The sequence below is a fragment of the Mus caroli genome, unplaced genomic scaffold (assembly GCF_978045245.1).
Source record: "Mus caroli unplaced genomic scaffold, Mus_caroli_1 scaffold_8, whole genome shotgun sequence".
Classification (NCBI taxonomy): Eukaryota; Metazoa; Chordata; class Mammalia; order Rodentia; family Muridae; genus Mus; species Mus caroli.
Genome location: NW_028227263.1, coordinates 78,917,641 through 78,943,905, shown reverse-complemented (window position 1 = coordinate 78,943,905; position 26,265 = coordinate 78,917,641). Strand labels below are relative to the sequence as shown.

The 26,265-nt window shown below is 46.8% G+C and overlaps 1 protein-coding gene across 4 annotated transcripts in view; it reads left to right on the top strand.

Annotated features, from left to right (window-relative positions):
* Positions 1-26,265, top strand: part of Igf1r (insulin like growth factor 1 receptor) — a 283,747-nt gene that overhangs the window by 40,192 nt on the left and 217,290 nt on the right. For all 4 annotated transcript variants that reach the window (XM_021166846.3, XM_085841652.1, XM_029479326.2 and 1 more), the window contains exon 2: positions 9,939-10,484. In XM_021166846.3, the coding sequence (XP_021022505.1) occupies positions 9,939-10,484 (546 nt within the window). The remainder of the gene's footprint in view (positions 1-9,938; positions 10,485-26,265) is intronic.

The following is a 26,265-nucleotide window of genomic DNA, read 5'->3' as shown; positions in this document are numbered from 1 at the left end:
ACAGCTTGCCTCTGAAGAAATTAGGGGTCCACATCATCCTCTAGAGACTTGGAGAATGCAAAACAGTACCACTCAAAAGTGGGTGGTCTGGAGGTGACAGAGCAAAGCAGTCAATGCAGAAGGTGCAGGAGATAACAAAGGCCATCACGTGACGAGGTGAGGTGAGGATGATGGAGACCAGGGAAGGAAGGAGTGGTGGGAGTGGGCAGGTTGGAACTCTAGGATCCCCCTTTCCATGATACTTTACAAGGCAAGAGCAGTGTTGGCACTCAGATAGACCTGTGTTTAGGAAAACAACCCACAAATGCATAAAGTCAACAGGTAAGTGTCAGTGGTAGGGGGTGTCATTCTGTCCTTCAGTCATACCAGATAGTGACATGTTACAGTTTGGTTTGCAAAGATGGTGAGTTCCATGTGGCGTTGTGGCTTCTGCCTGATCCAGAGAGGTGGGTGCATACCCCTAGGTACCTCAGTATGCTTGCCCGTTTGCCAGCCGCGTGTTCACAACTTATCTCCTTGGTGAGTCAGTGCAGGACTCTTGCGGGGTCTCTGCCTGGAGTCTCTGCACCTGTGTGTTTGCACTGTGGTAAGGCTGTGGCCAAACCTGCCTCCCACCCCACTGGACTCTCCTAGACCTATGGATGTGTGGTCCATGTACTTTGGGTTGGTTACTGCTGACTGTTTCACACTTCATATTTATCTAGTGTTTGTGCCTCAGCACCTACAGTGGGTTTCCTTGCCATTGCTTTGTAGGGGTTGAGGCTCTTGCCATGCAAGTTTCCCCCTTGAACTTGAGTGTCTTCTGGGTGCTCTTGTTGCTGTTCTGGCCTGCCTCTCCCTGTGTTCTCATTCTCTCTTCCTCGTCTCTGTCTCTGTGCCTTTCTTTCTGGCAAACGCACACATGCACACACACACACACATCCTGCTTTTGACCTGCTTCTCTGGTGTCTGTCTCTGTCCCCCACAGTCTTGACATCAGCTGCCTAATTGCAGGGACTTACCTTCCTGAGGTTTGGATTTCAATACCTGCTTAATGATTTCATCTCTGCTATCTCAGACTTGTATTCTATCGTATCTCGCAATTTATTTGTCTACATAGAGGGCCCTTAGCCCGGTGTGAGTGTGCAGCAAGCCCGTGGCAGGGCCTCTGTGTCGTTACTGCAGAGAGCACAGAAAACCTTGCTGCGAAAGTCACGGGTGGGTGGGCTTTCATTTCTGTCAGGATGGCCACTTCACGAAGTCTAAAGTTGTCACTGCTGAGTTCCCAGCATATGGGAAGCACTTAGCTTGTAATAAGCATTGCTTACATATGTATTGGAAGAATTAATAATTTAGTCCCAAAACTGCATCTAAGCAATGAGAAAAAGTTGAGGCCTAGACTGACAGTGGCTGGTTTCCGTCCATCTGTATGGCTGTGGGGGACTCAGGATCACTCTAACAAAGTCACCAAGTCAGAAGCTCTATGCTTCAGGAGGTTCAGACAGGCTTGTATATGACCGTGCACACACATAATTTATATGTCTATTTAGACATGTTTTATTATTATTATTATTATTATTAGCCACACATGGGGATGGAGCCCAGGGTCTTGTGCATGCCAGGCAAGGGCTGTTCCACTGAATTAGGTCCCCTAGCCCAAGACTTATAATTTGACACACCATGGAGAATCACTTCCTAGGGTAGGAGGAACATGTGAGTGAATGTGGTTTCCACCCTGACTATCAGTTAGATAAAGGTAACTGGTTCATCAACACAAGCTCAGGTCACTTAAGGAAATTGGAACTTTGTAGGGCGAAGTAAGACACTGAGGGAGTGAGCATGAGCACGTGGCCTGTAAGCAGAAAGATGTAACCGGTCTGACAGCGAAAGCCAGCGTGCGTGGGTATGGGAGGACAGAGGGACAACCTTCAGGGAGAATGCTTGCCCGCTTCTGAGCAGAAAATAGCAAGTCAGAGAGAGAAAAGCAAAGGAGGGGTGTATCTCTGCAGGGTTTCTCTGCAGGCCCATACTCAGTGGGGGCTTGGCTGCTCCCCAAAGACACCCCCACCCCCCAATCCCAACACCAGCTCTGGCAGTGTAGTTCACTGTTCGTAGTACAAGGTGAACATGAAGACATATGCCCTGCTGAGGCTCAGTCCTGGGCAATGCCTCATAGGGAGGCAGAACACTGCTTCTCTGGATTCCCCCACCAGGTGTGGCATGGCAGGTACTGGGCCCTGTATGCTGTTTTTTATGAAATGCCAATCATAGGGAGTGGAGATAATAAGAAAGGTTTCGAACCTTTTCCAAGGGTGTTATTTTAAAGAACAAACACCTTGAGTCCTGGACTTTTTGGGTATTTTAAGACTAGAATGGCATGTCGAATCTCTGAGCAGGCCAGGTTGTTTTTATGACGATCTGGAAAAACAGCTGCCCTTGTGCAGAAACGAGCCCCACTTCGTTCTGCACAGATCTGTTTGTCTCCAGATGCCTTATGTGGAGGGGACACGCGTGCGTGTTCTCTTGCCTTGGAACCAATTCCCTGTAAATTTCCCACTTCTTAATTGGCAGGGTAGGATAAAAAGCGTCACATCAGTCTCTGTAAATTCCTTGCCTTGGTTTCAGTGTCCCCAGTGTTCAGGGCTGCAATTTTTTTTTTTTTTTTTTTTTTTTTTTGTGGGCATAGATTTTTAGATTGTTTCTATGGTGAGACAGCTCTTCTGTCGGGCAGCAAAGAACAATTTGCACATTCAGATTACACTGTTTTATTTTAATTTCTGTTCTCAAAGTCACCCGTGTCATGGAAATCCCTTACATTTCTGCCGTTGCCCTCACTTATTGACTATGTCAGGTGGCCGGGCTGTCTTGTCTGTGTGAAAGAGAAATGTACATATACAGTGTAAACATGTCTGCGTTGACACATGAAGATAAAAGGCTTAACATGAATTGTGTCTGTTTACACTCGACACAGAAATTCTCCTCTGACAAACTGGAGTATCACTCCTGCTTGTTACCATAACACTCTCCCCTCTCCTGTCTGGTTTCCTGGCTAGTTACAGTTTACAGCAGGGAGAGGTCCTCTTCTCAGAGCTCTGGGATAGTGCTCTCAGGCGAATCAGCTGCTGTGGGAGGATTGTGGATTTGCCCTCTGGTCCCCCCCCCCCCATTCTTCCCCCTTGGCCTTTGTGTGTTTTCTGCATTGTCTATATGATATGGGTTACACTGGGGATTTTTCTCAGCTTCTGACTCAGTGGGTAAAAAACACTTGCCATACAATTATGGAGACCTGCCTGTGTTAGAGTCCCAAGCAGTCGGGTCAAAGCAAAACATAAGAACAACAAAAACAGGTATGGCTGCATGTACCTGTAACCTCACATTGGAGAATGGGGAGGTTGTGGAGTCCAGGAGTTCTATGGCCAGCTAACCTGGCCCAAATGGCAAGTTTGGGGCTCACGGAGAACCTCTCCAAAGGCAGTAAGGTGGGAAACAGTAGAAGACAACCCTCTGCTTCCTCTATGGGCAGGCGCAGGTATGTGTACCTGCATAATCAAATGCATGGGACACACATGGGGGGGGGATGGAAGGAGAGAGGGAAGGAGGGAATATATACATGCACATAGGGTTTTCCATGGGTCACACTGCAGATCTTGGTGGGGGGGGGGAGAGAGAGAGAGAGAGAGAGAGAGAGAAGAAGAAGAAGAAGAAGAAGAAGAAGAAGAAGAAGAAGAAGAAGAAGAAGAAGAAGAAGAAGGAAGAAGAAGTAGTAGTAACGTAACAAGGTGGGGTCATGTCTTTCCTGGGTCTCCTTGTGTCTCAGAGAATGGTAGCTGAAACATCAAAACCAGCATGTGGAATTTCTCAGATGCAGATTTTAGGACCACTTTGTGATTTAGCAAGCCTCCTTGCTAGGTGTAACACGGTTCTGCTGAGCGCTGGGGCCTTTGAATGCCTGTCTCCCATGCAGAACAAAGCGGGCCCTTTGAGTGCATGTCTCTGTCTGTTTTCTAGCCTCTGCTCTGCCTAAGTCCTTCCTCTGCTGCAGCTACTGCACCCCTGGGGTTGGTTCCCTCAGCTGCCGCCACGACCCACTCAGCTTCACACTGGCTCCAGGACTGCCTGGGAAGCCTTCCCCTTACACTCTGTTAGACCTCATTTGGGGTCCTAGAAACAGAAAGTATGGCAGGACCATCTTCAGAGATCCCCTCCTGAGCCGTCTTCCAGGCTCCGTTAGAGTTAGAGAGCTGTGAGCCTCTTTCTCTATGGTCCCAGAGTCCCGCCCATTGCACGGCAGGCAGGATATTTTCCCCCATCAGCTCAGCAGTTACTGGAGAAAGGGTTGTTTGTTTACTCTCCTGTGCAGAGTTCATTGACAGTGATCCCCTGCCAGTTTGACTAACAAAATGATGGCATCTAGAAGTGGTTTTTGTTCACTTAGTTACTGGTACCAGTGGATTCTTTTTTTTTTTTTTAAAGAGACGTGACTATTGTGGGTGAGCCACTGGCTAAGCCACACTGGGCTTCTTTCACAAGGCAAAAGCTTTGTTGTGTTGGGTCTCACTCTCAGAATTGGAGTTAGTTCCCCAATGTGTCTTTACTCCATTGACCCATAGTAAGCACCAGATTCTGATTCTGCTCTGTATCTGTCGTTTCCAACCGTAAACCAAGACTGTCTGAAGGAAAGTTGATCAAAACTGAAAACATTTTTGTTAAATGGATAACATAATGATATTCTTGTGTGTGTGTGTGTGTTGTTGTTGTTGTTGTTGATAGATTAGCCAGTAGTTTTGCCAGCTTCCTTTCTCTTCATCAGATTAGCAATATTTAGATTGGGGTAAGAGAATGGAGGGGTCACTAATGCTTTCTCAGTGATGTAGCCTTCAGCATACGTACCCCTGAGGACAGTGACCCAGCACTTGCCTGACGTCACTGTGGTAGCAGCAGCCTGTTTTTACAGGTGAGGCAGTTGAGGCTTAGAGGTGGAGTTTGTTTTTTTGAGGGCATGAGCCAACAGAAGACATTCCAAAGGGGTTTTCTAGGATTCAAACCCCAGTTAAGCGCTTTGTAGATGCTAAACATGGAAAGCTCACGCAGACATTCAGATATCCAGCTTTGGAAGGTTTTCTCAGTCAGATATTTCCCATCAGCCTTGCTCCTACTAGAAGCTCTAAGGGATTGGTGTTCCAACTACATAGAGTTGAGTTTGGCAGAACAAAAGTTCTGCCAGTTAACCTTTAGGACATACCTAGGAATTTTTGGAAAGACTTGACTCTTGCACCTGAAAAGCTTTATTTAAGATGTCATCTTGGCAGAAATGAATTCTTGGCCTGGGTGGCATGCTCCTGACTGGTGGCCTCCCATCGTTTTTGCTTCTGCATTCCTAGGTCGGACCCTGCAGCAGGGGTCCTCCCTCAGCTCCTAACACTGCCCTTTCTCCCTGTTCCAGGGGATCTTCATTTCCATGTGTATTTACTATTCTTTGCAGGCCACCTGGGATCTTACATGTTCACATCTATCTTATATCCTGAAAGCAAGTGTTGGGGTCTCTTTGGGGTGTGCCAAGTATCTGTTGGCTTTGAAAGGGAGAGAGTGTTTCAGGCCTGACTCTGCCAGCTGTGAGCAGAGGGCGTGTCAGCTTCACGTGCCTTCCAGTGCTTTCTCCAGTGTGTGGATTCTTTGACAGGCAGGCGTGGGGCATTTGCTTTCCTGTTTGCGGCTTGTGCCTTTGAACACTGTACTATCATTCACGGTCCAGCTTGATTACTCTCTTTTTCTGTCACAAAACACCCAAAGACCAGCAGTGTCGGTCAGAATCCAAAGCAGCTGGCTTCTGGGCCCTGCCTTGTATTTTGTGGCTTGGGCTCATCTTCTCTTCCGGAACAAGGGGGTAGTTTCTTCCTATTTTTTCCTTTGTTCTATAAATGGGAATGAGGGGTGTAAATAAGGAAATGGCTCTTTCATTCTAAGGCGCTTCCAGTCCCAGCTCTGTGTGACATGAGGCCAGCTGGCAGAGGGTAACAGGTCCTCCGTACTGTCTTTGTACTGACTGCATGTGAAAGACACTATGTTATGTCTCTTTCTCTCTGTTTCTTCGCTTGGTCCTGAATTTTTATGATTTGTTGGGTAAAATACCAAATTACTTGACACACAATACTTTTATGATATGGTCAAACACATGTTGAATACAGTGATGTAGTTCAATACTCCTGTAAAGTCTAAGAGCTAATTAATACACTTATTTTACAGTGGTATAGAAGGAGTAAGATATTTTAGACTGGGCACTCGATTTCTGACGAGTGATTTGGTGCCATTATTCTTGTGGGCTTTGAGTCATTGAGCAGAGGCTGGGTAAACATGAAGTGGAGAGATGAGGCTTGGGGGAGAAGAGGGGAGCTGAAGAATAGTTGGGGAACTGTTGAAGCTCAGGCATTAGCACAGAGCAAGCACCTCTGTGGAGGTGATGCTTGAATTGAACTGGGCCCAAAGAGAGAATGGGGTAGTGTGAAGGGGAGCCCTATAAAGGCAGCAGGCCATGAAAGGGAGGAGCTGAGCCTGTTGGAGGTAGTGAACAAGTGTGCTAAGCAAGGATGTGCTAAGATGAGACAGAAGGAGATGGGCCTGAACTCTTACAGAATCCTGTTGACTTAGTATTTGGTCAGGATTGGACTGGACAGAGGGGTGCGTTGGAGGAAGGTGTTCCTGTCACTCAGGCCAAAGATGACAGTGGTTGGATCAGAGTTGCAGAGATGAAATCAGGTGTCTTAGTTCCAGTTTTCATTGCTGTGAAGAGGTACCATGACCAAGGCAACTCTTAAAGAGGACAACATTTAATTGGGGCTGGCTGACAGATTCACAGGTTCAGTCCTTCATCATCAAGGCTGGAGCATTGTAGCATCCAGGCAGGCATGGCGCTAGAGGAGCTGAGCTTTTGATATCTTGATCTGAAGGCTGCTAGGAGAAGACTTGACTCTCCTAGGCAGCTAGGATGAGGGTCTCAAAGCCCAAGCCTTCAGTGACATACTTCCTCCAACGAGGCCACACCTACTCCAACAAGGCCACACCTACCCCAACAAGGTCACTCCTACTAATAGTGCTGCTTTCTGGGCCAAGGATACTCAAGCTCCACAACAGGGTACAATTCATTGTGCTCCATGTGTGTGTGTCTTCTGGTGTCTGCCATGTATCAAGCGGTGTGTTAGCCTCTGGAGACAGAACTTGAGAACTAAATAGAGAATGATTTTTCCATCCTCTGGAACTGCCACCATGATGGCAGTGAGCAGAGTGGAGAGAAGATGAGAAGAAAGGCCTGGAGCTAGGCTCCCAAGAAAGTGGGCGTACCCCGAGTGGGAAACAATTAGGCTTGGAGGTGAGCAGTGAGCATCCCAAAGAGGAAAAGGGGGTTCACCATGAGAAAAGCCCCTAAGAACCCACTAGGTTTGGATGGGAATTCCAGAGGCGGGTGTTACTAGATGGCGCGTGTGCAGGTGAAGGACAGGCTGAATTGGGAAGCCTTACTCTCAGCATGAGCAAGTTACATGGCAGCATCCCTGATCAAGATGTGGGAGCTGGGGAGTAGGTCAGTACCAAGGAAGTGCGCCATTTCTTCTGTCTTAGGGGCCCTGTTTCCTCTTCAGAAAAATGAGGAAATTAGACCAAAGGGATTCTCAAGTTATCTCCACTCTTCTGCTTTCTACCTCACCCTCTGATATTGCCCAGGTCCTTCCTTCAGTGGCTGTCATGTCTAGGGAATGTCTGCTTCCTATCCTCCACTCCACTGTTCTGGATTCCCCCCCCCCTCACACACACACACACACACACACACACACACACACACACACACACACGGCCTCCCTTGGGCTTCTCTCCCCTCTCGGATCCTTGAGAGGGGCTCCATCCTGTGAGGCAGCGTTCATCCTCTCCTGAGATTCTTCTCACCATTCTACCAGCCTCCTTTTCTTTGATCCCTCTTTGTATCTGTGACCTCCTGTCACCCTGCCTGTCTCTGGCTTCCATAATATCACAGGCTGCTTAAAACCCCATCTTTGATGCTACCTCTACTTTGTCCTGTTGGAAATGGGGGTAGGCTTTCCCTGCGTGTCCCATTCATCTTACTCTGTCTATATTGACAGTTGTTTGCCATGGCTCTTAGTGCCTGGTCTTTTGCTATGAGCCCATGGAATCAGATTAATGAATTACATGGGTCAGAAAACTTTATGGCGCCTGAGCAGCTTTAGTAATGGTTGGGATTATTAGATGCTAAGAAAGCATAGTGGCCAAGGCTGTCTTTCCATATACAGTTCAGACTTTTTAAAACAAAAGATTTAGAGTCTAGAAGATGGTCCAGTGATTAAAAACAGCCTCCAAATTTATGTGATTCTCAACCTCTGTAACTCTAGCTTCAAAGACTCTGACACCCCCTTCTGGCCTCCGTGGGCACTGCACTCATGTGCATAGATGCACACACAGATAGCAGAGTCAAAAATAAAGAAAAATAAATGAAACAAAAAGTTCTAGTATTAAGGCCACTTTACCAAAAGGACACAAAACAAAACGAAACAAAATTAATACATAAGTAAAAAGTTGTAATGTGCAAATGCCTTGGGCTAGTTCCTCCACTGCCAGGATCTGTTCTAAGAAAGTGCTCTTGGATATCTGGAATATTGTTTATAATATGAAAAATTAGAGATGAACAATTAACAGTAGAGAATCAGAACAAGGGACTAGTATGTATTAATAATTTAAAACAAGTTTCTCTGGGCTGGAGAGTGGCTTAGCGGTTAAGAGCACTGACTGTTCTTCCAGAGGTCCCGAGTTCAGTTCCTAGCAACCACATTGTGGCTCACGACCATCTGTAATGGGATCCGATGCCCTCTTCTGGTGTGTCTGAAGACAGCGACAGTGTACTCACATATTTGAAATAAATAAATAAATAAATCTTAAGACAGCCAAAACCAAATCACTCTAATAAAACAAGCTTCCCCTTTTAAATTAAAGAGGGAGAGAGGAAAACAAGTGCGCCTGTGTGTGTGTGCGTGTAAGAGTGAGCGAGCACGCGTGCACATGCATGTGGGAAGGATCGTGCTGGGGTTGTCTCTCTCACAGTGGGTTCTAGGGATCTGATGGAAGTGAGGACTGCTTATCAGCTTCCCTTTCCTGCTGAGCCACCCCACAGGCACCTGGCTTTTCTTTTTTAAAAATCCTTTGGAAAAAACATTAGATTGGTTAAATGTTTGTGTTAGTTAAGTGAGACAAGTCTTTGCATGAATATGCTCGTGCCTGATTTTATTATTTGCAGAGAAAGGACAGTTGGCGCAGGTAGATGAAGGCTGTTTATCTGTGACTGTTGCGATCACTAGTATAGGCAACATCTTACTCTGTTAACAACACAGCACATTGCGTTACTTTTGCGAACCTGCGCCTCTTTCAGTTTTCTTCAGCTATTTCTTTTATGTGCGTTTTTGAGCCTCCCGGTTACAGGTCCAATTGGTCTATATTAAATGGTGTCTGCTCTCTGGGTCACAATGATTCTTCTTGAGTAGACTTCGTTGCTTGATGTCCTTTTTGGCAGACACAGAAATTGTAGGACCTTGGCTGCAGATTTTTTTGTGTAGGTGTTGTGACTGAGAACCTTGGCGACACTGGGCTAGTTTGGGTTGTAGCATGAACTTTTGCACACAACCCTTTGTGACCTTGGACTGAAAGCTTCAGTTTGGATGGTTAATGTAGCAGTTTCTCCCACAGGTCAGTGAGTATGTCGGACGGCATCTGGGCCAGCGTAGGCAGCTGAGTGACAGTAACCAGGTAGCTGTGTGGGTGTGCACTCTGCTGCTCACACCTCCTTAGTGTGCCCTGAAAAAACAGTCATCTTCTTTTATAATGATACAAGTCCTATCAGAAAGTCATCTTAAGAGTGATCTCTGTTTAACCATATGCCCCGCTTTTGCCCTCTTGTCTCCCTTCAGTCTGTGGGCCCGGCATTGACATTCGCAACGACTATCAGCAGCTGAAGCGCCTGGAAAACTGCACGGTGATCGAGGGCTTCCTCCACATCCTGCTCATCTCCAAGGCCGAGGACTACCGAAGCTACCGCTTCCCCAAGCTCACCGTCATCACTGAGTACTTGCTGCTCTTCCGAGTGGCTGGCCTTGAGAGCCTGGGAGACCTCTTCCCCAACCTCACAGTCATCCGGGGCTGGAAACTCTTCTACAACTACGCCTTGGTCATCTTCGAGATGACCAATCTCAAGGATATTGGGCTTTATAATCTGAGGAACATTACCCGGGGGGCCATCAGGATTGAGAAGAACGCCGACCTCTGTTACCTCTCCACCATAGACTGGTCTCTCATCTTGGATGCGGTGTCCAATAACTACATTGTGGGGAACAAGCCCCCAAAGGAATGTGGGGACCTGTGTCCAGGGACATTGGAGGAGAAGCCCATGTGTGAGAAGACCACCATCAACAATGAGTACAACTACCGCTGCTGGACCACAAATCGTTGCCAGAAAAGTAAGAGTGGGCAGACGGGGGACTTCCACTTTCTGCTTCGTGCTTTCTTCCTCCTCTTCCTCTCTCTCCTCCTCTCCTTTGTCTTTGGTGGGGCAGGACGAAGTTCTCTCACATCTCCACACTGCCTAGTGGAAGTGTTTCCTGGGGATGGGGAGGGATGGGTCTTATCTAGCTTTTCTGTGAATGGGGATCTCTGAGAGTACAGGACCGGAGCCTGGATGGAGGCTGCTGTGGCTGCTGTCAAGTCTGGTTAGAAATAATTCGCTGCATCTGGAGGCTACAAGTTTACTAACCTTCAACTGCTCTGATGAGATAGGGGACGTGGTGTGCTTTGCAAGTCTCTGACTCTAGACAAACAGGCACTTCTTACAGCTCAATGCCTGTGCCCTTTGTGTAAAGGGATTTATAGTATCACCACCCACCACCACCACCACCACCACCACCACCACCACCATTTTGTAGAGCAAGATTCCTTCTCACAAATAAAGGAAAAGTGTTAACACCCGTGTCCTGAGAAGGAGATCCTTGGCTCTCAGGACCCTGATGCTGCAGGAAATCTGGTTTAATATGAAACACTTGATAGATCAGATGCCTGCATGCCAGCTTCCACGAGTCCTAGGTCCATTCTCTACTTCAGGCAGCTCTATAGGAGGGGACGTTTCTGAACCCTTGGGTTTTCATTCCTTTCTTGTACACCTGTTGTGGAAGTCTTGTGCAGACACTTAGTGAAGAGAACTTGGAAAACATTCAGTGACCCCAGGGTCTCATGGTGGTGTTTAAAGCTTGTTTGTTTACCTGTAATATGCGTCTGTTCTTTGTAGAATACCTAAACTCATACCTGGGTGTGACAAAGGACATGAAAATCAACTTTTAGCTAGCCTGTAGCTGTGGCTCAGGGCATTGGCTGTATTGAATTCAGTAATTCAGCAGTATTTAGATGTAGTTGCCAGCAAGGTTCTCTCTCCTCCCTGGTTTCCCTTAGCATGTTAGCTGTTATTTTATGGCTAGACCAGTTAAAGACTCAATGAGTCCATATACCCGGCTAGTTATGAAGATTGGCCCATAAATCCCTCACAACCCCCCCCAGATGGATACATTTGTCTAAATTCTGAAGTGTGTATCAACAAATGGAAGACCAGCTCTCTCAGGTAGCTATTATTTCATCATGCCTGGAGTTGGGGCCAGAGTAGGTCACACACCTTGATGCCTTCTGTCATTTGATTTGTGTTTGTCTGTGGAATGTGTAGGGGGTAAGGTGTATGCATTTGTGTGTGTGGGTGTGTATAAGAGATATTAGTAGGGCCAGTATTCCAATGACTAGTACTTTGAATAGCTGAGTGAAATATACTTTTCTGATTGATTAAAAACAATTCCCTATGCTTGGCTTAATTAATGGTTTGAAAAAAAAACTGTAACCCTTTTTGTTGGTTTTGAGATAGGGTGTCAGTCTGTAGTTGGGACTAACCTGGACATGTAGCTCAGGCTACCCTTGAGTTCATGGCAGATCTCCTGCCTTAGCTTCCCAAGTCCTGGGATTATAGGAATGAGTTCTTGTCCATTGTCATAAAATTTTGTTTTTATTTATTTTTAAATTATTTATTTATCTAATATGTTTGAGTACTTTGTCTGCATGTATGACTGCTAACCATGTATGAGTGTAGTGTCCCTGGAAAGACCAGAGTTACAGTCAATTTGTGAGCCATGAAGATGCTTGAAATCAAATCTGGGTCCTCTGGGAGAGCAGCCAGTACTCTCAAGGACTGAGTTTCTTCTCCAGCCCTCAACATTTTGTTTTTAAAGTAGCCTTGGCATTTGGGGGAAAAAATTATCTTAAAAAGCATCATCAGATTTGGATACAGAAACAAGAGTGTGTGACGACTCGACCGGCCAGCTTGCCTGAGCTGGTACTACGGCAGCCACACCACTCTGTCATGGTGGCCAAACTACGTATGGGCAGGCAAGTGTTTTGGAAACGTAGAAGCTCTGCACGAAAGGGAAGTGCGGTTCGCAGCATCATTAGCTAACACCTGCTCAGCGACCCCACAGATGCTCTGCTCTCACTGTGGCTTTTCAGCAGCTTCTGAAGTCAGGGGCAGAGATAAGGCCTGTATTCTGGGTCAGAGTCCAGGGCCAGTAGCCAGGAATTACCAAGCAATTTAAATGTGTAGGGTTTAGTTTGTTCATCTTCAAAATGGCATGGATCCTGTCTTCCTCATAGAGTCCATGGAAGGTTAAATTAGAACAAAGAAAACAGCCGGCCTGACGCCAGAGTGCCTGTTGGCTAGAACTGGTCTTCCCAAGGCCGTGTTCTGCAGCCTTTTCCTTGGCTGCTGTACCAGTCCTGATGACGTGTTCTGTGGTTTCACAATGGAGTACTTAAAATTGCTGACTCCATTCAAGAATATTGTCTTCTTACCTTGTCCTGAAAACTTAGTCATGGTCACAGCTTCCTGTAGCCTTTCTAATTCAGCTAGAATGCTTTCCCTCTGCGTAGACTCCTGTTCTAGTCTATGCTGTCATATGTGTAGTAGTACCAGTCACACGTGCCTGAGTGGAGCACTTGACCCTTGTGGCCTGCCCTAAGAAAGCCCTGCTTTGAGCGAAGGGTTTCCAGGATGTAATCCTTGAAATATTGCCTACATGATTAAAAAAAAAATGGATTCTATGCTCCGATGAATATACTTGAAAGAGTAAAACGTGCTATTTATTAAAATCAGTTCATTTGCTTCTCTTTACTCTGGATAAGGCCACTAGAATGTTTACAACACAGATGGCTGGCATTCTCTTTCCTTTGGAGAGTGGGGCCTTAGTGGCTTCCTAGACAACTGGCTTCTGTCGTGCTGTCTTCAGTCAGAGCCCTCCATCATCCTTCAAGGATCCAGGGCAAGGGCATCGAGCCCTCACAGAATGCCCACTTCAGAGTTCACATACGCCATTCAAAATGAATATTTGAGGAATCCCAGTAAACTATTACTGCTGGCTGGTGGCAGAGGATTGGGAATATCAGCATCTGGAAGGAAATCCCAGTGAAGAATACGAGGGAAGTCGATGCTGTAAAGGAGACCACTTGATCAGTTTACCCCATAATGTATCTTCACTCTTCCCGGGTCGTATCTACTGGCAGTGTGGAGGCAGCCCACTAACGAGGGGCCACTCTACCTGTTACAACCTCTGTATTTCTTTGTTTATGTGATTTTTATGCAGGCCTGCGTTGTTCCTAAACAGTGAGGGGGCCCCCGAAAGGAATTGTGTTGGGGAATTAATAGGGGAATAACTGTCAGTGCCTTCACGTTTGATGGTCAGTCCTTGCCTCCTGTCTTGTTTGAAATGGCTTCTGTGTCTCCGCCACCTGTGGTGGCTGCTCTTTTGGCCTTTTCTCCATCTAGGCTTTCGTTGTCTCTGGCCTTAATCCATCTGGGCTGCTACAGCAGAATGTCACAAGCTGGATGGCTTATGAACAATGGATTCACTTCTCATAGTTCTGGAGACCAGAGATCCAAGGAAAGGGGCTGACAGGTTCTTTGTCTGATGAGGACCTGCTTTCTGGGTTCAAAGCCCTCCACCACCATCTTTCATGTGGTGGAAAGGGGTAAGGCATTTTCTGGTGTCTCTTTCACAAGGGCACTATTCCACTTGTGAGGGCTCCAGCCTCCTGAGGTAAGGACAAAGCCTCACCTCTTAGTACCACTTGCTCAGGGACTAGATCTCAGGATAGGAGTTTTGGAAGACATAATCATTCAGGCCAAGACATGGCCACAGACTCTCCCCCTTCTTTCTACTCATTATATTTACTGGTTCCTTAGCATCCTCTTGTCTTTATCTTTCAAATACCATCTCAAGTCCAGGCCTCTGGTTGAGCCTTTTTTTTCCCCCTTTGTGTGGCCCTGGCTGTCCCATAACTCGACTTGTTGACCAGTCTGGACTCAAACTCAGAGATCCTCCTGCCTCTGCCTCTGCCTCCTGAGTGCTGGGGATCAAGGGTGTGTACTACCACTCCCTGACTTCTATTTGAGCTTTCAACTACAGGTGAAGACCATTCCCATGGAATGTCCTACATAACTCTCCTCCCCGTGGTGGTGGTGGTGGTGGTGGTGGGGTGTCAACGCTCTTGTTCCCCTAGCTAACGATCATGCCAGCAGCACCACCACTAGGGCCTGCTTCCTTTCTAATAGGCCATCCAAGCCCTTACCGTCCCAAGGTCTGCTTCAGTCTGCCATTTTCTACCCTACCCCTTGTGGACACGGTGACACTGAGCTTCTCCAGTCTCCTGCTCTGTGTCCTCCCACTTCACTTGTCACCCATGAATGTCCCATGCCTCGAGTAGCTCTGTTGTTCACCTGCGCTTCTGGAGTAGGGTCCTTAACCAAGGAGTAGGATCCTTGGTGCTGCTCCCTGCCCCCATTTTACTGCCCCTCACACTCCTGCAGGCAGCATCCTTGACCCCCCTTTCCCAGTCATCTTTGTATTAACCAGTCTGCCGCCCTCTATCTCAGATCTGAGACTGAGGTGAGCTCCAGCCTTGCCTTTTCACGAGACTCCAGGGCTTTGGAGCCTCTGTTAGTCCTAGCACCTGGAAAGGTAGGTTTGTTTTTTTGTTTTTTGTTTTTCTTTTTAAACACTGTTCTGTGAATTCTAGCTGTATCTTATCTATGCGTGGCTGTTACTCCAGGGGTGAGCATGGCACCTACTTTGTGAAGGTCCACTTTCCCCCAAGCAAAGAACAAACAGTATGCAGTGACAGGCCCCAGCCGGCTTAAAGATGGTAAGATCATAAAATGTGGTTCTGACGTTTCCTCTGACCCTGTCACCATCTCTAGTTCCAAACTGGCGGGGAAGAGCACCAGAACTCCCCTTCTCAGGGCCAAGATGCAGAAGTCTAAAAAGGTTGGGCTTCTGGCCCTAGAAGCTGTTCCCTAGGATATACAGTCATTTGCCGAAGGCCAGCTGGCCCTGTATTGGAAGGGGCAGCGGTGACACCTCCTGAGTACCTGTGGTTGTCTGGCTTCTCAGTGAATTTACGTAAAGTGATGCTTTGACACAGAGGCTTTTCTGGTATTTGATTTCATGCGAGGACACCTCCTCCGAAAAAACAAAACAACATCAAATAAAAGATAACAAAAGTAAAGCCTGAGACCTCACTGCTAAACTTGGCCTCTGAGTGCCTCTTGGCTCGCCAGAATCAACAGCTTGTGACTGGCTCACAGCACCCCATCTAGCCTTTGCTAGAAAATCCACAGAGCCATGAGCCTGGCTACACTGGAAGCCAGTTTAGCTGCCCGGCCAGTCTTAATCCAGATAGACCACTGGCTGAGGTAGTGGTCATGCAAGGTATTGCATTTCCCTCCACCCTAAAAAAACCGAGAAACCATGGTCATTGCGGATTGGAGCTTCAGGGTGGTCCTCTGCTCCCTTTATCGACGGGAAAACGTTACCAAAATGAGGGCAGGTGGTGTACACCAGATAATTCTGGGTTTTGTTCTTCCCCATGCCGTTCTTAAGTCTTGTTTATCAAACACTGGTCGTCAGGGCAGCACAGGCGGAGAGAGAATTGCTTCCCTGTTCCTGTTCCTTTGTACTTCTTTGCAGGCTGGTAGAACATGTCCCCTGGGGAGAAAGTGGAAGGGTTTGTTGAAGCATTTGTAAATCCCCTGGAGTTTTTGCCCTGTGAGAGTCCAGCCATGTGTTTGGCAGGATTTTAACTTTTAATCTTCAGCTACCTAGGAAGACCCAGAGTATGTCTGGAAATGCTGTGGAGTCTTCCACCAAGCTGCTGTAGACTGCTAAAATAGATCATGATGTAGACCATGAGACAGGCCCATGGACCATGTTGGGTAGGCAGACCCAGAGCTGAACAAGAGGCCTCTGGCTTTCACATTGTGTTAAGAGCTTGTCTCCATTCCCCGGGAAAGCCTCTGTTCTGGTCAGCTGCTCCCACTGTGGGGGTGATCTTTATTTAGAAGGGGTCACATGCCCTGGGCCTCGGTGCTATATGCCTTTTATAGCCTGGTGTGGAGATTGCATTCTATCCTGATTGTGAACCCCTGGTACTGAGGTGCTAAAGCAGTTGTTTGTGTCCACGTGTCTCTGGGCCACTGCCTAGCGAGCCGTAGTTCTTAGAGCAATGTATCTAGTTCTAGAGAGGCTTTGCTTTGGGCTGGGTGCCTTCGCTGGGCTGTCATTCTTCTGGACCCACTTTAGAAGTTAGTTTCTCTCTCTCTCTCTCTCTCTCTCTCTCTCTCTCTCTCTCTCTCTCTCTCTCTCAAAGTATAGAATAGAGTTTATTCAGGGCATGGGGGAGGGGAGTTGAGGGTAATAGAGACAGAGAAAGGCAGGGGTGGATGGAGGAAGGGAGGGGGAAAGGGGCCAGCCATGTGCACGTGGAGAGAGGCGGGAGAAGGGGCAACAAGGGGACATCTTCATAGTGGTTTGGTTTTGTTTTGAACTTGAGGTTTCTGAAGAGCACTCTATGTCCCCTTCTATCTCTTGGCTACTTGTAGATTGGTTCTGGTTTCTTCCTGTTTCCTGATAGCCCCCTTCTTTGTTTGCATTTCTGTTCTTATCTTGGTCTTCTCAAGCCAGTGTAGCATCCTCAACTAGAGTAAGGTTAACATAGAGCACATGGGACTGTGGCTAATCTCATTCTGGACTGCACAGCTCGACTCTGGTGTATCGTGGTTCAAAGGTCAAGTTTGGCCAGTGATGGGGTCTAAGGAGGGTGTCTCTGAGCTCGGCCCTGTGGTAGAATGTTCCCCCTTTGACAAGGAGCAGCAAGGCAAGGCTTGTCTGCCATCCACAAAACAGGGATGTTCAGGTGGTACCCGGAAAGCCCCCAGCACACTGCCCAGCGTTGGGTGAATTCTTGGCCAATGGCAGAAGCTGCTGCTATTTTAAAAATAGCTGCATTTGGAGACCGTATAAAATTTCGAGCATTAAGTTGAACTAACTGTATATGTACTGCCATCCCTTAAGTGTATACATACTGCCGTTCCTTAAGTGGTCTTTCTCTGTTGCCTTTCCTAAATTGCAAACATTGAGTTATCATAAATAGCAGAGCATAGTGTACGAGTGGTTCTTGCTAATTTAATTGGAATTGTTCAAATTTTCATGTCTGCCCAGATAAGCCATATCTTTAAAGAACACTCAGTGACGTACATACATCTATCCAGATGCCACTAGAGAGAGACCTTATAGGTGTCTGTAGACTCCATTTGTTATCAGACTCTCTGAATTTATTCTGCTTGCAAACTTGGTATTTGGGAGAATTTAAGAAATACCAACAGATTTTTGTTTGACATTGATTTTGTTTGACATTAAACACGATCTTTTGACTCCCCCACCCCCCCACCCCTTCTGAGAACATTAAAATGGTTAGAGAGTGAGTGGGTATAGGCTTTTAGTAAAGAAAACAAGGAGGTACGTTTTTATTGGTGACAACTGCAGATCTCACATACTGAAGGTAGCAGCCATCTGCTCCAGGCTGGAGCCTCTGCCTATTTATGCTCCTCTTTGGGTAATAATAGCTGTGTGTATACACGTCTGTGTGCGCACATGCGTTTGCATTTGCACGTTTGCGTGTGAGTGTTCCTTCGTGCATGTGTGTTTATGCGTGCGTGCATATGCAGTCAGACCACCACCGTCTTGGCTTTTCCACCCGGCCTCCTCTCCTGCTTTGTTATGTTTGGTTGTTTTGTTTTTTATTTTTTTCTTCTCCTCTAGCTCATTGCAGGAAACAAACAGTGGCTCTCTGTGTCCTCTCTCAGCTCTTCCTTCCGTTCCAGGGGATCAGGTGGGCGGGAGAATGCTGTGCAGGAATGCCAGGCCCTCTTCCGGAAGCTGGGCTTCTGTTTCTTCTCATTCTTGAACAGAAGTTGCTTGTTGTTCCTCTGCCTTGGTCACAAACAAGCACTCGGTCCCCGGTCCTCTCTTCTTCCTGTCATTTGTTTTTCCCCCATGGGGCCACGTGGGATGGCAGCAGAGACAGTCAGTGTTTAGTGACTTGGTTGCTTGATACTCAGCCTTGGTTAGAGACACTGTCAGACTGACCCCGTATGTAGCTGCCTCAAGTTTATCTTGCAAATCCTACTGAATGGAGTAGCTAGGGTTGCACAGTAGTTTCCCTATACACTAAAGCCATGTGTGTTCACCCTTCCTTAGGTTATGAAGCTTGAAAGTGGGGCAGGAGTAGAGATTGGCCACAATGACAGTGTGCTATCGTTATAGCCGTGTAATGTAATGCAATCGCCAACACCACTACTCCTGCCCTTAGAAGCCATCGTTAAATAAGACAACGTTTACTTGAGCATGAGGCTGTCACGAAGGAGGCCCCTATCCCAAGTTGATGCATCTCCTGTTGGCAGCTGGTCTGTGGAGTCAGGTTGCCCAAATTGGGTTTCCTCATAGTGCATAGTTTTCTTTTCAGCGGCTGTGGCTGCAGGGTTGCACTTGGTAGTAAAAAAGGGTGAGAGAGCAAAAGATCAGCTTACAAAGAGCATAGCCCCCCCCCCAAAAAAAAAAGAGAAGACTAGAAAAAGGAAGATGATCGGTCCTCCCACAAACACCTCTGGGCAGTTCTAGCCTTTGAATTAGGTCTCCTGGTGCCCCTACTCTCTGGAAGGATTGTGATAAGGAGACAGGTGGTGACCAGTCAGGTCCCCGTGACAAGGAAAACCTAGCCCTGCTCCTGGGGCAGTGACTCCATAGGATGTTTTCTCGGAATTTTTTTTTTTTGACCCCTGAATGGCCTCCTTATGCTTTGCTGAGTAAATGTTATCAGATAGGATATAGAGAAATCTTTTTAGTTCCATCCCTCGGTGGGTTTGAGATAATTGGGTTATTCTGTGATATGTCTCTGTTCCCTTCAGGAGCTTCTGAATAACGAATGGGGGAAGCTTCAGAGCAGAAGCAGCCAGGAAGTATCCAGTGTCGCTTCCCTCAGACCCGGGAAGGGAAGCGGGAACAGAGCAGAAATGCCCAGCGGTAGACCTCCTTGGTAGACCTCCTCACAGTTGCACAGCCTGTCCAGGGGGCCTGAGGGGCCTCCTTCTCACATCAGTGCGGATGGATCTTGCCCTCTTCCCCCAACTGATAACCTCTTCCTAGCTGTCCACTTTATGAACACAGCAGGGCTCTGGCCTCGATGGCCATACGGGTTGATGAGTGGAATTCTGAGAATGTATACTTTTCTCTGAAGAATGTTTCTGTAGCGCAACAAACACTTCTTGTTTGCTGAGGGGGGAAAAAAAGAAAAAAGAAATCTTTCCAAAGAGTCACTGGATGCCAGAGATGGTGACTAGGGGTGGGCTGGAGCTCAGGGTGAAGCTGTTCACACTGACAATGGACAAAAAGTCAGAGCCCCTAACCTTGCTGGAGAAGTCTGTCTTGCAGGATTAATTTCACTGTAGGTTTGTTGCTGGCTATATAGTGACTATGGCATTTGGTGCCCACTGCCCATAATGATACAGGGCTTATGGGTATTCAGTTCTTAGCCTGCGGGTCTCTGAGCCTCACTCACCTGATTGCCTGGCATGAGTAGGTTTCAGACCTTGGAGGTGACCCAGTCTCACTGGGAGGCTTTTGAACTTCTTTGGATAAACCACGACTTGATCTTGCTGGGCACTGTCGCTGGGCGCTGTCGGTGCTGTTGTTAAGTCCTCAGAGTATAGCAGTGGTTCTCAGCCTGAGGGTTGAGACCCTTTAGGGGGCGAGGAGTTGAATGACCTTTTCACAGAGGTCACCTCGGCCCATCGGGAAATACATCTACTTACTATTCAGAACAGTAAAGTAATTCCAGTTATGAAGTAGCATCAAAACTAATTTTATGGTTGGGGAGTCACCGTAGCATGAGGAACTGTATTAAAGGGTCCCAGCGTTAGGAAGGTTGAGAATCACTAGATTATAGGGAAAGGGCTGCAGAGGACGAGTTCTGTCAGTTATAAAGAAGTGGTAGTCGGGGTTGTACTCAGATCCCACTTCAGCTCACAAGTTAAAGGTGAGTGGCTTGTGAGTGGCTTCTTAAGGGCTGCTCGGATTCTGTTAGCAAGCTTGGGGTATAGACAGTTTTAAAAGTAGCGCTCTGTTTGCGAGCTCTTCAACTCCTGTTATTACAGTTTTGTTTGGGATAATATATTCAAATAAATACAAACCTGACCTTCCTCTGTGCCTTCCCATTTAAGACAGACCGAGATGCTGAGATGCAGGGATGATCAGGTAAAAAGAGGAAGGCACAAGGCAGCCTCAGGATCCGGGAGTTTTGCATGACAATAGGATGTGCCGAGTCAGGTCACATCTTCCCAGCTTTTGACTTACAAAGACTGTCACTTTCTCTCCTCCTCTTTTCTTAACCTTTAACACAGTGAGTCCTGCATTTTCTTCCAACCTTGAGATTTAATGTCAGGGAGGGTGGTAGGGGTCTAGGGTGGATGTGCTAGCTCTGGGGGTTTGACAAATGCCGCTAAGATTGCTGATAGATATTCTACCCAGCCTCTTTGGATTATACCCTCCTGTAAAGAGTTGGCTCTAGATTGGCTTTAGAAGTAGGCTGTGAACTCCTATAGGTGGCTGAAGCTCCCAAGTTCTCAAGAGTTTTCTGGGAGCTAGAAGCAGGCTTGAAGGCTAGCAAAATACCTCCACCATGGGGCAGAAATAAGGAGAGATGGTCAGAGAAGTTGAGAGCAGGAAATTCAGGTAGGATTTACATTTAAGTCTTGCATTTTTTGAAGTGACATTTTCTTGGTCTGGCTTTCGCTGTTATGAAAGTGAATTATTTATGAGCACCGAGGAGCACCAATGAAACTTGATTATGTGGAATGAATTTAAAGTCAGTGAAGTCATTCTTTTAGTCCAATCAGTGTCAGCTGTCCCTCATCTATCAGCTTGATCACCTGGGAAGAGTCCACCGGTGATGATTGCTGTTTTCCAGAGGGCTGCTTTTGAGGGCCATCAGAGTTGGCAGTGCTGTTGGAACGGTATAGCACAGGAAAGGCTTCCTTGTTGGTTTGTGAGTTGAGTGTATTTTGTTATGTGTTTTTCTCATAGGCATCTGGGTTTGCCGTGCAGGTCTGAGCCAGAGCAAACATTGACTGCTGAGGTAGTTTACGAGATCGCCCCTTATCGGTTGTCCAGTCCTTGAGTGCTTACGTCCACAGTGTTCCTCAGATCTCCCTTGCCAAGGGCTCTTGAAGGTTGTGCTGGGATAGATCTGGTGAGGATGTGGTTTCTGAAGGTCATTTCTATCCTTTGTCAGTAGGTTAAAAAGACCTTGTTCAGTCATCCGTTACCTCACTCTTCAAAGAGTTAATAAACAGCTTATAACATATTTTTGTTCCTCCTGTCTCACAGCCAATGGCTGGCCTGTGGAGGAGGTATTATGTGGCCCTGACCATGTGCCCCTTACCATATATAGTGTTTTAGCAGTTTGTTATTAATGAAGACAGGAGGAGGCTCAGCAGGAGATGGTGGAGACTGAGGAGAGAAAAGAGATAAGACCAGGAAGAGGCACATAGAACTTCCTCCTGGCAGTATGAGAGTGAGAACTTGGGTAACCCAGTGTTTTAGTTACTTTTCTATTACCGTGAAGAGGCACCAAGACCAAGGCAACTTACAAACAAAAGAGTTTATTGGCATGTATGCTCTCAGAGGGTGAATTCATGACCATCACGGAAGGGAGCTTGGCTCGGTAACAGGCAGGTAGGCATGGCACTGGGAGCATGAGAGCTTATATCTGTTCTACAAGCAAAAGGCAGAGAGAAAGAGAGCTATTGGGAATGGTGTGAGACTTCCTCAAAAGTCTCCTCCCTCCACACCCAGCAGCACACTTCCTTCAACGAGGCCACACCTCCTAATCCTTCTCAAACAGTTCCATCAACTGGGGATTGACCATTCAAAATAGGGGCCTGTGGGGCCATTCTCATTCAAACCGTTACAACTAGACAGTAATCTTGTCTTACTCGCCTGCTGGTTCTAGTAGGTAGGGAAACTTTAAGGAGGGATTTATAAAATGTTTTGAGGGATTTATAAAATGTTTTCAGATGGCTAAAATTGTCCATGGTTAGCTGGGATAAATAGGCCAACTCAATGGTAGAGTTTATGAGTGAATGTGTGTCTCAGGTCCTTCCTTGCTACCCTTGCAGCTCAGTGTCATTGGTGAAGCAGAGAAGAGGTTGTGGATCCTCCTGTGCATGAGGAGGAAGATGAAGAGGCTTGAATCATGAGGAATATCTAAGCAGGATCTTCACTTTTTTTTTCTTTTTCTTAGTTGGCTGGTTTCCATTCTTCCCCCTGTGGCTAACTAATTGAGGTAGCCTTGCTTAGTGTGATTTCCATGGTAAGCAAGATGAGAGGACACAAGCTTACAATTTTGTTGGGTGATAAAGATAAAAATGCATGATGCTGGGATGGGTGGCAGCTTATTAGTCAAAATATTCGCTTTGTAAGTATTAGGACCCCAGTTTGACCCCCATTAAGAAAGCGAGTATGGAGTCCCCTGCTTAGAGCCACAGTTCTGAGGGGGCAGAGAGGGGGTGTTTGGGGTTTTTCTGATTTACCAGACAGCCTAGCCTATGTGGTGAATCACAGGCCAATACGATACCTTTTCTCAGAAAACATGGTGGAGGCACCTGAAGAACAACAGCTGGAGTTGTCCTCTGGCTTCTACAGAGTTCCCTCCTTCCCTCCCTCCCTCCCTCCCTCCCTCCCTCTCTTCCTCCCTCCCTCCGCATTCAAAGTATAAAAGGATGACAACTTACATTGTGTGGCAAGGTAATCCCAGCTTTGGCTGAGAGGGAACTAGAGATACTAAGCGCTAAGAACTCAGAGGAGGGCAAGTTTGGTTGGTATTTGGAGTTTTGTTTGGACCAGATATTTGCCTCCGGTGAAGCTGAGGTCTTCCCTTAAGAATGCTCGCACCGGCTCACTCCTGTTTACACGGCTGTATACACGGCTCTCAACTCATGAGTAGGTTGCACTTCAGATTTTAAGATGTTTGGAATGTGAAGTATCTGACATAAAAGCAGAGGTTTAGTTGGTGATTCGGATCCCTGGATCCCTCCATCTGCTTGGGCGCCCGAGCCTGTTTGGCTCGTTTGTATCTGACTAGTGTCCATAGCTTTACTTCTGTGAGGATAAGGCAAAGCTTTCTATGCCTTATTTCTGTTGGGCGAGGCAGGATGGCGGTAGGAAACTGGTTGTTTCATGTTTCTACCCCTTACAATAGCCCCTTCTGAGAGCTTGACTCTTTCCCAGATGTTGAGGATTGTAGGAGTGGGGCAGCAGGAGTGCAGGGGTTATGGAAGCTGGAGACCAGCACTCCAGGCTCTCTGCTCATTTAGTGGGGAGAATTCTGAACAGAATCAGGGCTATCTCCACCAGCACCTCCACCAGTTCTGTGAACGTTATGCCGGAAGAAGTGTGGACTTTAAGTCTATAGATGGGTTAGTTTCTGCTCTAGTGAAAGGCTGCTGAGAAAGTTGAATGATACAAAGTTAGTATAGTGTTCAGCAGCATTTGAGTCTGAAACCACAGGGTCTGGATACAAATGTTGCACAACTTTTCTTCTGGAGGCTGGCTTTCTGGAGTTGTCTGTAAACACTGTTCCAGACCACCCCACCCCCTGCATTTGTCTCCTCTGCTCTCAAATCAAAGAGAAACTCTTAGTTGTGATCATTGGCCTGGAGAAATATTAAATCTATGTTAAGTATGCAGGCATGAATGGGCAAAGGAGGGATTTGTGGATGAGAATCTGCTGAAACTAACAAGTCATACATACAGATGGGCAGAGAGAGATTAAATCGGTTGATCTTTCCGCTCCTGGTACTTAAGGCAGAGATAAAGTAGTGAGAAAGGTCGTTGTTTGAGCGAGGAAAAAAATGGAGGAGTTTGAAGCGCTGGGCTTTTCCTGCCTGTTGATAGAGATAGTAGACAGATGAAAGAGTGAGGCAGCCCCATTTAGAATAGAGTATGATCCAGGCTGCTCTGAGCTAATGGAGGAAGCTGGCATCCTCAGGCTGGAGTTTATTGGATAATAGCTCAGTAAACTCCAGTCAGAAGCCTTCTTTAACGTTGTGGGGAGACTTGCAGTATCTACATTATGAACCTGTTCAGATTTTTTTTTAAGCATGCACACAAACTATTTGCTTATTAAGTGTGGCAGTAGATGAGAACTCAGTGCAATTCTTCTGTCTCGTGGTATGCCCTGAAGACCAAGATCTCTTGGGATTTCTATTATGATAGTAGTGAGAAAAAAATTAATTAGCAAGTTGAAAAACACCCGAGAACAGTTTAGGCCAGTGCACAGTTAACTATTGTACTGTTGATACTATTTTGAAAGAATGGAGAGAATGAAGCAGATTTACCCTTTTGGGGGGTATAGGAGAGTTATCCTTCAAGATGATACGAAATGAATAAATATTTAAATTACCAGACAGGAACAAACTACAACAGGTAACTTGTGACATTTATCTGTGCAGATTATCCCATAGTGTTGCCTATAAATCCCAAATCTGTACATTTACAAGGGCTATTGACTGTGCGTGCGTGCGTGCTTGGCAGAGGTGCGAGGCCAGCCACCTAACACTTGCCTAGACAACTTTTCCTCATTTATGTGTAGGAAATCTTTTTTTGTAGACCACAGAGTGGATTTACAGGGGGGAGAATGACTGCAGAGTTGAGGGGCCGTTTCAGACGTAGGGTGGACTGACGCAGGAGAGTACAGTTGATTTGAATGATGCCAGGATGGCATCGGTTTTAGTGAGTGAGAAGAAGCCTCAGATTGCTTGCCTGGTACTTATTTAGTTCAGGAATCCTTTCTCCACTGGCCTTAGCAAGTGCCCTCTTGTTTGTGCTTATGTGGCCTAAGGTAAGCGCCGTGACCTTTTCTTACCTAGAACTTTATTTCCTGATGAGTGAAGGCCCCAGTCTCTCTCTTCCTTAGGTCTACAGGTATGCGCAGGTGAGTTGGGTCTGCTAGCTCCTGTGTTGGTAAATAGGAGATGATGCTTCCTCCTGTGGGGTCCATGGCCTGGGGTAAAGCAAAGACATTTTGTGGGCAGAGAGAAGACAACAGGAGGTGCACACTGTGCCTTCCTCCTACCATTCACAGCAGGGTCCTTCAAACCTCTTCAGTATCTGCAGGTTTGGTGATTCACGGACATGTTGCCATTGCCACAGTGGAAAAGGCAGCCCCTGGAGTTGAGTTCAGTTATAGAGTCTGTGTTCCACAGCACTTTCTGGGAAATAGCTTCATGTGTCCCCTTCATATCCAGAAGAGTCATAGGAAGCCAGAAAGGACACTGGCTCGGATAGAGCCCCCCCCCCCAGTGTACCAGAGAACCTGAACACTCCAGTTGCTGCCTTCAGTTCACCTGCCTCAGCTGTCCTTAATACTGTCAAGCGCTCTGCTCTGAAGTGGAGATGGGGCAACTGAGTGAGCCTTACTGACACACTGACCCGATGATCCAGACAATACACAGGGTCTCCTCAGATCAGGATCTTTGTCCCCTTTTCCAAGATCTTTGCATACTTCATTGCTTTTTTGAAAAGAAGAGGTGAGATTCACTTCTAAATCTGGGGGCCAATTTCAGGGCTCATTTGTGAAGAAAGATGTTCAGAACCTTTGCAGAGATTCCTCCTGCGTTTGGAGGTTTCCCAAGTTAGTCTCCCAGATATCTGCAACCTGAGCAATGAACTGCATATCCAAAAACTTCCTGGGTCTTGTCCCTGTTGACCTAACCTCCCACACATGTGGACAGCAGGGTGTGGGTCCCAGAATGTGGAAACGGTTGCATGA